The following is a 15,391-nucleotide window of genomic DNA, read 5'->3' on the forward strand; positions in this document are numbered from 1 at the left end:
GTGGAGAATTAGGAACAACAATACATATGTGGTGGAGGTGTGAGGAAATTAATAAATTTTGGATAGTAGTACATGAAAAACTAAAGAAGATGTTGAAAATATCAATAACAAAGAAACCAGAGACATATCTCCTTGGATTGATAGATGATGAGATACCACAGGGGGGGGGGATTTTTCTATATGCAAGTACAGCTGCTAGAATAGTGATTGCTGCTAGGTGGAAGTCACAAACTATACCCACAAAGGAGGAATGGAGTGGAAATGTTTTGATGAATATATGGCAAAATATTGCTCAAAAAAAAGATATGCTAATGTGCCTGGATTAAAATGTGAAGTACTGGATGGAAGACTAATTAGTAAGGAAAGATAATAAGAATATGTAGATGATTTGAGAAGGTTGTAGAATGCAAAGATTATTGTAAATTGTATAATGTGGAGGAAATCGAGTGGGAGGAAGGAGAAAAGAATAATATGATGTGTAATGGTTCTAGGGGTTGCTCGTGCGTAAGTTGCTGCCACTCCTGGCTAGGTTACCTGGCTGAACCCTTTCTGTCCGGACAGACACCCATCCGTGGCTGTCTCAGTCGCTGACAGAATCTGTCAGTGTGGATTTCTTGAACGTCTTCCAGCAAAGAAGTTCTTTGACGCCTAGTCTCCTCCTACTCTCCCTGCGGTGTGGGCAGCGGAGGACCCGTGCTCTCCCCGCTGGTCTCCGGCGAAGAGTCCTGGAGCCTCCTCTCCGATTCCCCCATCTGCCCCCCTTCTCCACCGGTGTTACGCTGATTTCCTTCCCCAGCAGATGGGCTGCCTCTCTCCCTGCTGGGACCCTCTCCGGCATTCCTGTGGAGCCTTCCCTCCGCCTCTGGCTCCGATGGCAGTTCCCTGACATGATGGATTGAGGAAATAAAAATGTAAATGTATGGGGGGATGGGGAGGAAATGGTGTTGGCTTTGGTATATCTGTATTGTAAAGTAATATGTGAAAACCAATAAAATAATTTAAATTAAAAAAAAAAAGATTAGCCCCCCCAAAAAAAGAGAATGCCCCAGGGGTTCACAGGGTTCATGTGGGGCAAGGTGGTCCTAAAGTGAAATGGCCTTTGCTGCTTGCGGCCAGTGATGGGGGCAGTGGTGGTGCAGTGGTTAGAGCGCTGGACTACGACCTGAGGGATCAGAGTTCAAATCCTCCCTCAGCCCCTGAAGCTCACGGGGTGAGCTTGGGCCAGCCCCAGTCTCTCAGCCTCACCTACCTCACAGGGTTGTTATGAGGATTTAATCGGGGAGGTGGAGAATTGCGTTTGCCACCCTGAATTCCTTGGAGGACAGGCGGGATAGAAACTGAAGAAATAATAAATAATTTCCCTGATTGTCATTCTGAGGGCCACCACTAAAAAGGCGCTCTCTCTCTCATACGCTGACTCACTGGGCCTCTGATGGTTTGCATAGAGAAGGATCTCAGAAGCGGTTCGTGGCATGCAGGCAAATTTGGGTGGCAGCGAGGTGGTGATTAAAATTTGGCCGTGCTGGCTCACCCTGTTTGTCAGAAATAATAATTTAAAAATAATTTTAAAAGCTGCCACATTCCGCGATTGTCGTACTTCCCCTCCATCTGCTAGCAGGAGACGGATGCTTTCCCCAAGTCCGGCAATTGCAAGCCATCTGCCAGGGTACAATTAATTGCCAGTGATTCCGCCCCCCACCCCCAATCTAAAGTCTCCAGAAGGAACAATTTGGTGGCATTTGACTCGATCTTTTCTGTGTGTGTATTCCAGCAACAGCCAAGCATCTGGGAGCGCCTTGAGGAAGCCAGCCATCTCCCTAGCTGACAGTACCGAACTCAGGTGGGTCCCTGATGTTGCCCTGGGACTGTCGGTAAACGACCAAGTAAAATTAAAAACAATTAATTGCACATTTATTCAAATTCCAATCAGATGAGCTTGATTCAGCCATCTGCACCTCCAGCACTTCTTGCTACCTCCCTGGCCTCCTAGCAACCTGCCCAGGTAATTGCACTAGCACACCCACCCCCCGGTTTGTTGTTGTTTAGTTGTTTAGTCATGTCCGACTCTTCGTGACCCCCTGGACCAGAGCACGCCAGGCACACCTGTCTTCCACTGCCTCCCACAGTTTGGTCAAACTCAGGTTGGTGTCTTCGAGAACACTGTCCAACCATCTCGTCCTCTGTCGTCCCCTTCTCCTTGTGCCCCCCATCTTTCCCAACATCTGGGTCTTTTCCAGGGAGTCTTCTTTTCTCAGGAGGTGGCCAAAATAATGGAGCCTCAGCTTCAGGATCTGTCCTTCCAGTGAGCACTCAGGGCTGATTTCCTTCAGATTGGATTGGTTTGGTCTTCTTGCAGTCCATGGGACTCTCAAGAATCTCCTCCAGCACCAGAATTCAAAAGCATCCATTCTTCTGCGATCAGCCTTCTTTATGGTCCAGCTCTCACTTCCATACATCACTACTGGGAAAACCATAGCTTGAACCATACGGACCTTTGTTGGCAAGGTGATGTCTCTGCTTTTAAAGATGCTGTCTAGGTTTGTCATTGATTTTCTCCCCAGAAGCAGGCGTCTTTTAATTTCGTGGCTGCTGTCACCATCTGCAGTGATCATGGAGCCCAAGAAAGTAAAATCTCTCACTGCCTCCATTTCTTCCCCTTCTGTTTGCCAGGAGGTGATGGGTCCAGTGGCCATGATCTTCGTTTTTTTGATGTTGAGCTTCAGACCATATTTTGCCCTCTCCTCTTTCAGCCTCATTAAAAGGTTCTTTAATTCCTCCTCACTTCCTGCCATCAAGGTTGTGTCATCTGCATATCTGAGGTTGTTGATATTTCTTCCAGCAATCTTAATTCTGGCTAGGGATTCATCCAGCCCAGCCTTTCGCATGATGAATTCTGCATATAAGTTAAATAAGCAGGGAGACAATATACAGCCTTGTCGTACTCCTTTCCCAATTTTGAACCAATCAGTTGTTCCATACCCAGTAACCGCAGGTAATCCCAGGTACCACTCAGTTTGGGAACCCCTTATGTAGAGAGAGCCTTATTTCCAATCTCCCCCCCCCCCATTTTTTAAAATTGATTTTCACACAAACAAATAAACACAAATAAACACACAAACAGATAAGCAAACAAACGTAAATCATAACCATATTGAAACTAATCCTATTTACATTGTTAAGTGACTTCCTCGTATCCCCCTAGTTGAATGTCAGTGTATATTGTTTTAACGGTTTTCCACATAAAAATTCTTATATCATTAACTTCATCATTTAACATATTTCTTTCTTCTCCATTCAGCATTAAACATATTAATTCGTCACGTTACGTATTTAAATCCCAAGCCTATCTGGTTAACAAGCTTTTTCCAATTAATTTAACTTAATGTATTTAACTAAATAATCATTAAATTTCATCCATTCTTCCTGGTACTCCTCCTCCTGCTGGTCACGGACTCTTCCGGTCAGCTCCGAAAAATCCATCATCTTCATCTGCCATTCTTCCACATTCTTCCAATCTTTTCCCCCAGGGCTTCTTTTTGGCTTTTGGACTTTAGAAGTCCTTGCTGGGAACATTTTTTTCATTGGGGGGCGTCATTCTCTTGGGGTGGGCAATGGGTTCAGGTCCTCTGCTTCGGGACATTGATTTCTCCTCTCTGCTTTCCCGCCAGGGTGTTGTTGAGCGTCATGTACCTCATGGTGGAAGCCATGCGGGTGGAGATGGAGACGGACCCCCCAACGTGGAAGGCCGCCCGCGATACATTCAGGACTGAGCTCAGTAGGTTTTGGTCAATTCTCTGATTGGGCACGGGGGGCTTTCTTCTCCTCCCTCTGTGTAGTCTAGAATTATTACCTTTTTCAAATAAATTTATTTATTTTATTTTATTTCAAATTTTTTAGTTTTAGTTTTCCAAATTCATAACAAACAAATAAAAAGAAAACATCAAAAAGAAAACAAGCAAACATTTATCCTAACTGTAATAATTCCACTTTTGTTCACATTGTTGGGTGTCTTCCTCGAGTCCCCCTGGCTGAGTTTCCATATAAATCATTGTAGCAGTTTTCCAAAACTATTTTCACATAAAATTTACTTAGTGAATTAACATCTTTCTTTCTTTCTTTCTTTCTTTTTCTTTCTTTCTTTCTTTCTTTCTTTGAAACCATAGTATTCTACAACATCACTTATTTAAATCTGGTCGCAGACTCTTCCGGTCAGGTCGGCTAACTCCCAAAAGTCCATCATCTTCATCTGCCATTCCTCCACTGTTGGTACTTCTTGTAATTCCCAATTTTTGGCCTTAAATAAATTTATTTATTCGGTTTTTAATATTAAAATTTTACAGTCGCCTATACAACATAGAAACCAGATTCCAGAGAATCTCCTGGACTTCCCTCCTTCCTTTTGTGGGTCCTATTGGTTTTTTATAGTTTGTTTTTATATATTTTTTTTATAGTAATTTTTATTGAGTTTTCCATATTTATCATATTCACATTCTGTTACATAATTCTGTAACTTAAAGCATTGCTCAAACTGAGCATCGACCTCCTTCCCTCCCTCTTTCTTTCTCCCAAACATCTTTACTAAATTTCTATGGTTTTTAACCTTCTATCTTCTTTTTATATTTCACCTCTTTATATGTCAATCGGTTCCTTATTTTCACATTACAAAACATTTCAACTCAAGCCCACAAACATTTTCGGATGTTTACAATGTGCTTTCACATAAAATACAAATTTGCTCCAGTCCGAGAGGAAATTAAAAAAGAAAGATGTAAATTTGTTTATGTATGCCACAATGGCTGCAAGGATACTTCTGGCTCAGAAATAGAAATTTCAACATTGGAAGAATGGCAGGTCAAGATGGTGGAATACGTAGAGTTGGCAAAGTTGATGGGGAAGATCCGGAATGAACGCGACGAACTGTTTGTGGGTCCTATTGTTAATCATTTCCTCCTACATCTTTTATAATAATCCAAATATTTTACCTCTCTGTTGTATCCAAATTTCACCATTAAACTACGTGTTATTCCAATCCTACTAACAATTTTAACTGTTTGCAATGGTTTTTGAGATAAGTTATAAATTCCCCCCATTCCTTATTGAAATTTTGGTCTTCCTGATTTCTGATTCTTCCAGTCATTTTAGCCATTTCAGCATAATCCATCAACTTGATCTGTCATTCTTCTTTCCATCTCTGAGCCAATAACACCTGTGCAGCTGTAGTCTAATAATAATAATAATAATAATAATAATAATAATAATAATAATAATTTATACCCCGCCCTCCCCAGCCAGAGCTGGGCTCAGGCCAGCTAACACCAATAAAATCAGAGTAAAAACATAATGGGGGGGGGGACCAATTTAAAATACAGGTTAAAATGCAATTTTATAATTTTTATTTATATGCGATTGCATTACGACGCCACAGACCGTTAAAGGCCAAGGGCCTGGTTACAGAGGAACGCTTTTGCCTGGCGACTAAAGATATATAATGATGGTGTCAAGTGAGGCTCCCTGGGGAGAGCATTCCACGAACGGGGAGCCAACACTAAAAAGACCCTTGCATTTAAATGGAAGTCATTTGGAGACCTCATTCGCAAGCAAATAGGAAAATCTAACTGATAACAGCAACATTGGAGAAGCTTTGGGAAGAACATATAAAGAGAACGACTTGTGGATGGTCCAGTACATATCTCTACCACTATTAATAAATAATAATAATAATAAATTTAATTTATACCCGGCCCTCCCCAGCCAAGACCGGGCTCAGGGCGGCTAAGACCAGGTATAAAACAATTGATTAAAATACAACTTAAAAACAAGATTAAAAGACATTAAAATGCAGCCTCATTTCAGTAGAAACTCCAATCAAAAACTTTTTGGGGATGGAAATCTTCACCAAGGCCAGCTATCCAGACTGGTCCTACGTGGGCCGGAAAAAAACCAGGGAAGTCCCCAAATAGGAGTTCCATCACAGAAGGAGAAAGGAAAGAGGAAAGAGGGGAAATCTCCCACTGCTCAGAGATCGCGGTGCATGGAACAATATTCAGGCATAAGCTTTTGTTCGCTGAAGTCCAGTTCATCAACTTTCCATGGCTGGATCCCTTTGAAGGCATGGTGTCCATCTTTGCAGATCTAAGACCGCTTTTAACTAAACCGGGTCACTCATCCAGCGAGGATTTTTGGGCAAATTGGGTTGGTACGATAATGAGTGCAGGCAGGCAAACAAACAAAAAAAGAATTTGGCTCAACTAACCAGGAGGGTAAGACAGACACAGACAAGAGTTAAGCCAAAAACTTTGGCTTCTTATCAAATTATAAGGAACTACTAAGGTGGAGAGATCATTCATGATCACTCAGTGGAAAGAGGTGAGAAAGAAATACAACATTAAAATGCAGCCTCATTTCAGTAGAAACTCAAATTAAAAACTTTTGGGGGATGAAAACGTCAAATCTTCACCAAGGCCAACAATCCAGACTGGTCCTACATGGGCCAGAAAAAAGCCAGGGAAGTCCCCAAATAGGAGTTCCATCACAGAAGGAGAAAGGAAAGAGGGGAAGGGGATCAAGTTGATTCCAAGCCAAAGGCCAGGTAGAACAACTCTTACAGGCCCTGCAGAAAGAAATCAGATCCTGCAGGGTCCTGGTCTCATGAGACAGAGCGTTCCACCAAGTCGGGGCCAGTGTTGAAAAGGCCCTGGCTCTGGTGGAGACTAATCTGACTTCCTTCTTCCTTCCTATTGCATTTGTATTGCATCCATAGCCCTGCAAAAAAAACCCCACACTCGGCCCCTTTTGACTTGTGTCTCCTCACCTCACCCTCCCAGGTTTTCCTCTGCACGGCGAGGAGCCGTTTGCACTCCTGCTCTTCACCATGGTGACCAAGTTCTGCAGCGGACACGCTCCTCACTTCCCCATGAAGAAAGTCTTGCTTTTGCTCTGGAAGGTCCTCGTGGTGAGTGAGATTCTGAGCTTGCCTTTCGACAGGAGCAGCTCTGGCTCAAGCGACGTGTGTTTGTGGCCTTTGGCAAATCACGCCTGCCGTAGGTCTTGAAGAAAAGATGCTCTGTTACGTGCCACCCCGGTCTCTGAGCGGCGAGAGATGTCGGGGGTTCCAGGCACTTACCCAGAGCTCAGCTTCCTTATGTTATAAGAAAAAAACCTGCTCTCTTTCCCTTCTGGGGTACCCAAGAGCCCATATAGAGTCCTTAATGGGTTCCTGCCAACCTAGCAGTTCGAAAGCACGTCAAAGTGCAAGTAGATAAATAGGTACCACTCTGGTGGGAAGGTAAACGACATTTCCGTGGCTTAGTCATGCTGGCCACATGACCTGGAAGCTATACGCTGGCTCCCTCGGCCAGTAAAGTGAGATGAGCGCCACAACCCCAGAGTCGTTCACAACTGGACCTAATGTTTAGGGGTCCCTTTACCTTTACCTATTGGTAGGAGAAAATAACAGAGGCCAACTGGATTAGAAAGGTAAAGGGACCCCTGACCAATAGGTCCAGTCGTGGCCGACTGGGGTTGCAGCGCTCATCTCGCTTTATTGGCCGAGGGAGCCGGTGTACAGCTTCTGGTTCATGTGGCCAGCAGGACTAAGCCGCTTCCGGCGAACCAAAGCAGCGCATGGAAACGCCGTTTACCTTCCCGCTGGAGCGGTACCTATTTATCTACTTGCACTTTGACGTGCTTTTGAACTGCTAGGTTGGCAGGAGCAGGGACAGAGCAACGGGGACTCACCCCGTCGCGGTGATTTGAACCACCAACCTTCTGATCGGCAAGTCCTGGGCTCTGTGGTTTAACCCCCAGCGTCAGCCGCGTCCAACTGGATTATATTGAGAAGCAAAGCAGCTAGTATCTCGCCCATTGGACTGAGTTGCCCAAACCACTCTGGGTGGCTTCCAACATATATAAAAACATAATAAAGCATTGCACATTAAAAAGCTTGCATGATTTTTGCAAGCTTAATTTTGTGGCCGGGGGGCGGCGGCTACAGAATGGTGTGTATTGGAGCTGTCTTTAGAACTTTGTACTTTCCCCAGATGGAGCCAAAAAAAATATATCTCACACCATCAGCAACAGTTGGACAAGACAAGAGTGCAGGAATTGCTTTGTAGAAGCATATCAGTTCAGTCCTGCTGGATTTACTGTTAAATATGCATTTGCTTGTTTATTTGTTCGTTAAATTTGCCATGTCTTTCCAACAAATGGTGCTTTAGGACAAGCAGCGTGGGCTCGTGGCTGACTGGGGCGACTGTGAGCATAAGATGCTGGGTGGAACGGGTCCGCTTTGGCCTGATCCAGAGTCTTCCGATGCTCTGATGACCCCACTGCCTCCAGCTGCTCAGCTCAGGCTGCGTTGTTGAGGACCCACCTGGGACCATAGCTGTCAACCGTCCCTTATTTGGCGGGACACTCCCTTATCCCAGCACCGTGTCCCGCTGCTGTCCCTTATTGATGATGTCCCTTAAATTTCCCAGGTTTCAAAGGAAGCAGCTCCTCTCCCTCCCTCCCTGCCGGCCAGGGAGGAGGGAGGCTCCAGCTGTGTTGCTTGGCTGCGTTTCTCACCCAATAAGGAGTATAAGAACGACTGGGGGGTGGAGCTTGCAAGCTCTTCCCAGTGGAGAGGGGACGGTGGTTTTCCTTGCTGCATCCTCTTTGCCGGGTTGCTGCGCTGTGGGAACCACCACTTGAGGCTTTGTTTGTCTGCTGGCTGGGCTTTGTGCCTTTGGCTGGGAGGGGCTCAGAAGTTGAACATACCTGTGCCTGGAAAATCCCTTATTTTGGCCACTGACCCCTTATTTCCGGGGCTGCTGGTCCCTTATTTTCAAATCTGTAAGTTGACAGCTATGCCTGGGACCAACTCTCTCTCTCTCTCTCTCTCTCTCTCTCTCGCTCTCGCTCTCGCTCTCGCTCTCGCTCTCTCGCCTCTGCAGTTCACCCTGGGAGGCTTTGACTCTCTGCAGGCCATGAAGGTGAAGAAGCGTCAGGAACTGGGCTTGCCCCCCCTGCCAGAGGACAGCATCCAAATCATGCGCAGCATGCGGGCAGCCTCTCCCCCCGCCTACGCCATTGAGCTGGTGGAGCAGCAGCAGCAGAAGCGGGGGCACCGGAGCAGGAGGGTAGGAGATTTGGGGGGGGGGGATCACCTCTCTAAGGCCAGCCAGGACTGGGCAAAACCCAGGCGATACCCATATTTTTCGCTCCATAAGATGCACCTACTTTTTAGAGGAGGAAAACCAGAAAAAAAAAATATTCTGAACGAAACAGTGGATGTTTGATTTTTGTGGTTCATGCTGTGGCCACAGACATGTGATCTGATGGTGAATTTGGGGTGACCCAATGCAAAAATCCTGAGGATCCATGTGGATCCGTGCTTTGGAACCATGTTTTTGCGCCATTGCTGCCCCACGAAACAGTGGGTGCAATATTTTTTGGGTGCAGGCTGTAGCCATGGCCATGCTATGTGATCTGATGGTGAATTTGGGGTGACCCTTATCTCTATTCCGATCCCACTGATCAGCTGTTTCCTTTCAACACTCCCTTCCCTCTTGTTTGCCTTAGTGCCTTTTCCTTAGCTGGAGCAGTTTTTTGCTCCTCCTTTTCTTCTAATTTCTCTCCTTATTGCTTTAGTCTTCCTGTTTCATCCCTTTGCAAGTTTGCTGTCTTTACCTCCCCCCTCCCAGGCAGCCTCCTTTATCTCTAGCGTCCCTTATCTCTCTCCCCGATCGGCAAACAATCCCCTTCCCTCTTTAAAAAAAAAAGCAATGATCTGCTTTTTGTCCCTGGGCAGTTTGGCTCCAGGGACCACGCATTCGCTCCATAAGACACACAGACATTTCCCCTTGCTTTTTAGGAAGAAAAAAATGCATCTTATGGAGCGAAAAATACGGTATATCACTAGCTAAACATTGTGATATACAGTCGTACCTCTGCCTACATATCCCTCTAGATATGTAATCTTTTGGATGTGAACACGGCAAACCCGGAAGTATTTTTCCGGGTTTCGCCGCATGCGCATGTGCAGAAGCGCTAAACTGCGCTGCGCGCATGTGCAGAAATGGTCCTCCGGTTGTGAATTCCTCGGGATGCGGCCAGACCTTTGGAACGGATCCTGTTTGTGTACTGATATATTGCAAAGTCTGGAATCAGGATGGAGCTATGGCTGGCTTCATGGTTTCCCCCACTTTTTTTAAAAAAAATCTCTATTTAAAGTTCAAAAAGTCTGTGATTATACATGCACTAAACATGGTGAGATACAGATAAAAGAGAGAAAAACCTGTATAGAAGGGAAAATAAAGGGGGGGGGGCACCCAAAACTATACTTTACAAGGTTGTTATTCCACTTCACCAGATCTTAACCTATTACAGTATTTGTAAGAATGGATTCCAAATATCATGAATTTGTCTGTGTTTAGATGCAAGTTGTTCATATGTTGCGAGTTTGTTTAAGTCTTCAATCCAGTCTTAGAAGGGAGCTACATTTTTATTTTTTCCAGTTCATCAGTATCAGTCTTTTGCTGTGGTCAGGGCGCAGAAAGTCCACTCATATCGTCCTTTGGAAGGTTCCATCTTCTGGGTATATAACTCAGGAGGATATTTTGCTCTGTAAATGTAAGGCTGTTCCGTGCAGTTCTGTTGGTGGTTTCAGTTACCTTCTGCCAAAAATCTTTCAATATAGGACAATGAAAAAACATGTTTTAGAGAAGCATTATCTCTATTGCATCTTCAACAGTTAGATACCTTGTTGTTGTTGTTTAGTCGTTTAGTCGTGTCCGCCTCTTCATGAACCCCTGGACCAGAGCACGCCAGGCACTCCTGTCTTCCACTGCCTCCCACAGTTTGCTCAAACTCATGTTGGTCTCTTCGAGAACACTGTCCCACCATCTCGTCCTCTGTCGTCCCCTTCGCCTTGTGCCCTCCATCTTTCCCAACATCTTTTCCAGGGAGTCTTCTCTCCTCATGAGGTGGCCAAAGTACTGGAGCCTCAGCTTCAGGATCTGTCCTTCCAGTGAGCACTCAGGGCTGATTTCCTTCAGAATGGATAGGTTTGATCTTCTTGCAGTCCATGGGACTCTCAAGAGTCTCCTCCAGCACCAGAATTCAAAAGCATCCATTCTTTGGTGATCAGCCTTCTTTATGGTCCAGCTCTCACTTCTGTACATCACTACTGGGAAAACCATAGCTTTCACTATACGAACCTTTGTCGGCAAGGTGATGTCTCTGCTTTTTAAGATGCTGTCTAGGTTTGTCATTGCTTTTCTCCCCAGAAGCAGGTGTCTTTTAATTTCGTGACTGCTGTCACCATCTGCAGTGATCATGGAGCCCAAGGAAGTAAAATCTCTCACTGCCTCCATTTCTTCCCCTTCTGTTTGCCAGGAGGTGATGGGACCAGTGGCCATGATCTTCGTTTTTTTGATGTTGAGCTTCAGACTATATGGTCTGAAGGTCTAACCTTAATATACCCAAATTCATCCACCTCTTCCAAACGACCATTTCTTTCCCGATTTTTGCGTAGCGCGCAAAATACACACATCGTGATTCGTGATATATTACCAGGTCAGAGACTATGAAACTGATACCATGATATGGACTTCATTTTGAAGCCAACTCAGGCATAACAGACACATTACCTCCCTTTTAAAAAATGTGTTTGCATCCACTCCCTCCGCTCATTTGAATTAAATGCCTGATTAAAAGTGATTACCTTTCAGCAAAACTCAAAACCTCGGCGAATGTGGGTGTTTTGTAGCTGCCTCAAGAAGTGTTGAGATTTCTGCAGTGCAAACCTATTGCGTGCCTACTCAGAAGTGATGGTTTGAACAATTAGTAGTCTAGAAATAACCTGGAATGAATAAATGAGAAAGAAGTCCCTTTGAGCTGCTCCCAGGTAAGTGGTAGGAAATTGCAGCCTTTGTCAAGGACAGGCTACAAATGTATGGCCACTTTCCTGGAAGTAAAGCCCATTTAACTCAGTGGCATTCCGAATAAATACGCGTAAGATACGGCTGCAAAGTTGTGTTCATTGGTAGAAAGGAAGGCCGTCTTTAATGGTCTATTGTTAAAATGATATTTTTAGAGGAGGCTTATGAAAAAGCCCAAATGACCCCCCTCACCCCTGCTTAAAATGTTGATTTTTCCTATAGCCAGTTAAGTTTCCAAACAAATGTAAAGTTTTAACCTTCTACATCTCAAGGGTTGGATTAGAACTACTAAAACAACAACTCATAAACTTTTTTTTTTTTAAGTTGCTGTTTTGAAGCAAACTTATCTCACCTCTGTTTCCTCCCAACCAAATACAGAGATTAGACTGTTTTTTTTTGGGGGGGGGGGGAGAAATGTTCAGGCTCTGGCTTTGGTGAATCTAGTTGTGGTGCAGCCAGGGAAAATACGTATCCAGGAGTCCGCTATCAGTTTTGCAGCCAGGGACATGTGATAGGACCACCAACTTCTGCTGCCACACCAAGCTTGCAATATTGGATATTGACTTTGCATGCCCGTGGTGGCAGCTTGTGGGGCCCCTGTGTGATCGTAGCAACATCAGAAGGATCTGCTGGATCCCCAGGGGAAGGGAAGATGGGCAGCAGGGCCCTGCGCTGAAATGGTTCCCTTTCGCAAAACTCTGAGCGGGACGTTCCAGCAGAAGTGGTGGAGTGCCACATCTTGCGTTTCTGACACCCAAGGCAGCTGCTTCATCATCGTCTATTATTTATACCCTGCCCATCTGGCTGGGCTTCTCCAGCCACTATGGGCAGCTTCCAACAAAATATTAAAATACAGTAATGCATCAAACATTAAAAGCTTCCCTAAACAGGGCTGCCTTCAGGTGTCTTCTAAAAGTCTGGTAGTTGTTTTTCTCTTTGACATCTGTTGGGAGGGCGTTCCACAGGACGGGAGCCACCACCAAGAAGGCCCTCTGCCTGGTTCCCTGTAACTTGGCTTCCCCACGTAGAGCGCATGGCAGTAGTCCAAGCGGGGGATAACTAGAGTATGCACCACTCTGGTGAGACAATCTGCGGGCAGGTAGGGGCTCATCCTGCGTACCAGGTGGAGCTGGTAAACACCTGCCCTGGACACAGAATTGACCTGAGCCTCCATGGACAGCTGTGAGTCCAAAATGACTCCCAGGCTGTGCACCTGGTCCTTCAGGGGCACAGTTCCCCCATTCAGGACCAGGGGTCCCCCACACCCGCCCGCCTCCTGTCACCCCAAAACATTACTTCTGTCTTGTCAGGATTCAACCTCAATCTGTTAGCCGCCATTCATCCTCCAACCGCCTCCAGACACTCACACAGGACCTTCACTGGTTCTGATTTAAAGAGAGGTAGAGCTGGGTGTCATCTGCATATTGATGAACACCCAGCCCAAACCCCCTGATGATCTCTCCCAGCGGCTGCATGTAGATGTTGAAAAGCATGGGGGAGAGGACATAACCCTGAGGCACCCCACAAGTGAGAGCCCAGGGGTCTGAACACTCATCCCCCAACACTACTTTCTGGACACGGCCCAGGAGAAAGGAGTGGAACCACCGTATAGCAGTCCCCCAGCCGCCATCCATCCCGCCTCATGGGTGGAGCAGCTCTGGAGGCAGCTGTGGATGGGCTACTAAATTCCTCTCTACCAAAACAGTCATTCTCCTCCTTTCACCTTCAGCCTCTGATGAAACAGGACAGCCTCGACATCTACAACGAGAGGGACCCATTCAAGAACGATGAGGTGCTGGTGGATGAGGAGGAGCCTGATGACATTGACAATGGCATCGAAGGGGAGCTGGACCTCTTGGAGCGGGACACTGTCATCCAGGCCGTGTCGGCCCCGCGCCCGCCCGTCGAGAGAGTCTCCTTCCCAAAGGGGCTTCCCTGGGCCCCCAAAGTCAGGTATTCCCACCCCTGGATCCTACCCTTCGGAGCGAGATCCCATCCTGGGGCCTGATCCGTGCAAGTGCTTGGTAGTGGAATGGCTGCAGCAACTCAGGTTGCATCTTTGGAATCTCCCTGCAAGGAGAAAGCTAGCAAAGCAAGGGCGAGCGGGCAGGACTAGTGTGTTTGTCCCTGACGTGGTGGTGGGTTTTTGCTTGGTAAAGGTAAAGGGACCCCTGACCATTAGGTCCAGTCGTGGCCGACTCTGGGGTTGCGGCGCTCATCTCACTTTATTGGCCGAGGGAGTCGGTGTACAGCTTCCAGGTAATGGCCAGCAGGACTAAGCCGCTTCTGGCGAACCAGAGCAGCGCATGGAAATGCCGTTTACCTTCCCACTGGAGTGGTACCTATTTATCTACTTGCACATTGACGTGCTTTCGAACTGCTAGGTTGGCAGGAGCAGGGACCGAGCAACGGGAGCTCACCCCGTTGCGGGGATTCGAACTGCCGACCTTCTGATCGGCAAGTCCTAGGCTCTGTGGTTTAACCCACAGCGCCACCCGCGTCCCTGGTTTTCTGCATGAGAAATTCCTAAATTCTGCTGTGTGGCTAAACCAGCCCTGGGAGAGGGGCATCCTTCAAACTGTGTGCCCATATCCAAATTGTTGCAGTCCACCCCTCAAAAGAAAAAGAACTGGATTTTTCAAAGAGAATAAATAAAACAGGGAACATGGTTGAATCTGAAGTCCCTGAGGCTATTTGGAATGCGATGAGCACTTAATTTGCTTCTGTGCGAGAGCTGTGATGTAGAGAGGCTTGCGTGCTTATTGCGCTTGGCCTACAAACCCATATTCAGAATAAATCCTTTTCACCTCTGTGTGATGCCATCTGAACACAGATCGGCTGGAGGCATAATGTTTCCTCTCAAGCTGCCTAGATATTGGAGAGGGTCGTCGTCGTCCCCCGTCCTTCCCCCTGATGTATGGTGTGCTTTTGTTATATATTCCACCTCTGCCCCCACCTCGCTGCCGCTGCAACATCCTGCTTGTCTTCCAGACAGAAAGACATAGAACATTTCCTGGAGGCGAGCAGAAATAAGTTCATTGGATTCACGCTTGGGCGGTGAGTTATCATTTTGCGTTTGGGGAGAGAAGGGTTGCACTTTGGGGCTGTTTTCGGCTTCTTGAGATGAAGGTTTCTGCTCGACGTTGATCACTGACTGGGCTGCCGGCTGAATGGAGGAGAGACTTGTCTCCTAGGAGCTGGCTTGCATGTTGCAGACTAACAGTGGGTTTGCAACCATGCATGTCAGGGCTCTAATCATAGACATAGCTGTCAACCGTCCCTTATTTGGCGGGGAAGTCCCTTATCCCAGCACCGTGTCCCTTATTGATGATGTCCCGTAAATTTCCCGGGTTTCAAAGGAAGCAGCTCCTCTCCCTCCCTCCCTGCCGGCCAGGAGGAGGGAGGCTCCAGCTGTGTTGCTTGGCTGCGTTGCTCACCCAATAAGGAGTCTAAGGACGACTGGGTGTGGA

At 46.5% G+C, this 15,391-nt stretch overlaps 1 protein-coding gene and 1 long non-coding RNA gene across 2 annotated transcripts in view; one reads left to right on the top strand and one right to left on the bottom strand.

Annotated features, from left to right (window-relative positions):
- The window catches only part of LOC310826376, a 218,884-nt gene that overhangs the window by 165,368 nt on the left and 38,125 nt on the right, over positions 1 to 15,391 (bottom strand). The window lies entirely within an intron of this gene.
- Positions 1 to 15,391, top strand: part of STRIP2 (striatin interacting protein 2) — a 68,900-nt gene that overhangs the window by 33,149 nt on the left and 20,360 nt on the right. The window contains exons 6-11 of the mRNA XM_083700168.1: positions 1,772 to 1,840; positions 3,669 to 3,775; positions 6,825 to 6,952; positions 8,934 to 9,119; positions 13,651 to 13,874; positions 14,913 to 14,978. Coding sequence (XP_083556294.1) covers positions 1,772 to 1,840; positions 3,669 to 3,775; positions 6,825 to 6,952; positions 8,934 to 9,119; positions 13,651 to 13,874; positions 14,913 to 14,978 — 780 coding nt within the window. The remainder of the gene's footprint in view (positions 1 to 1,771; positions 1,841 to 3,668; positions 3,776 to 6,824; positions 6,953 to 8,933; positions 9,120 to 13,650; positions 13,875 to 14,912; positions 14,979 to 15,391) is intronic.

Source organism: Podarcis gaigeae (genome assembly GCF_964106915.1).
Source record: "Podarcis gaigeae genome assembly, chromosome: 10".
Classification (NCBI taxonomy): domain Eukaryota; kingdom Metazoa; phylum Chordata; class Lepidosauria; order Squamata; family Lacertidae; genus Podarcis; species Podarcis gaigeae.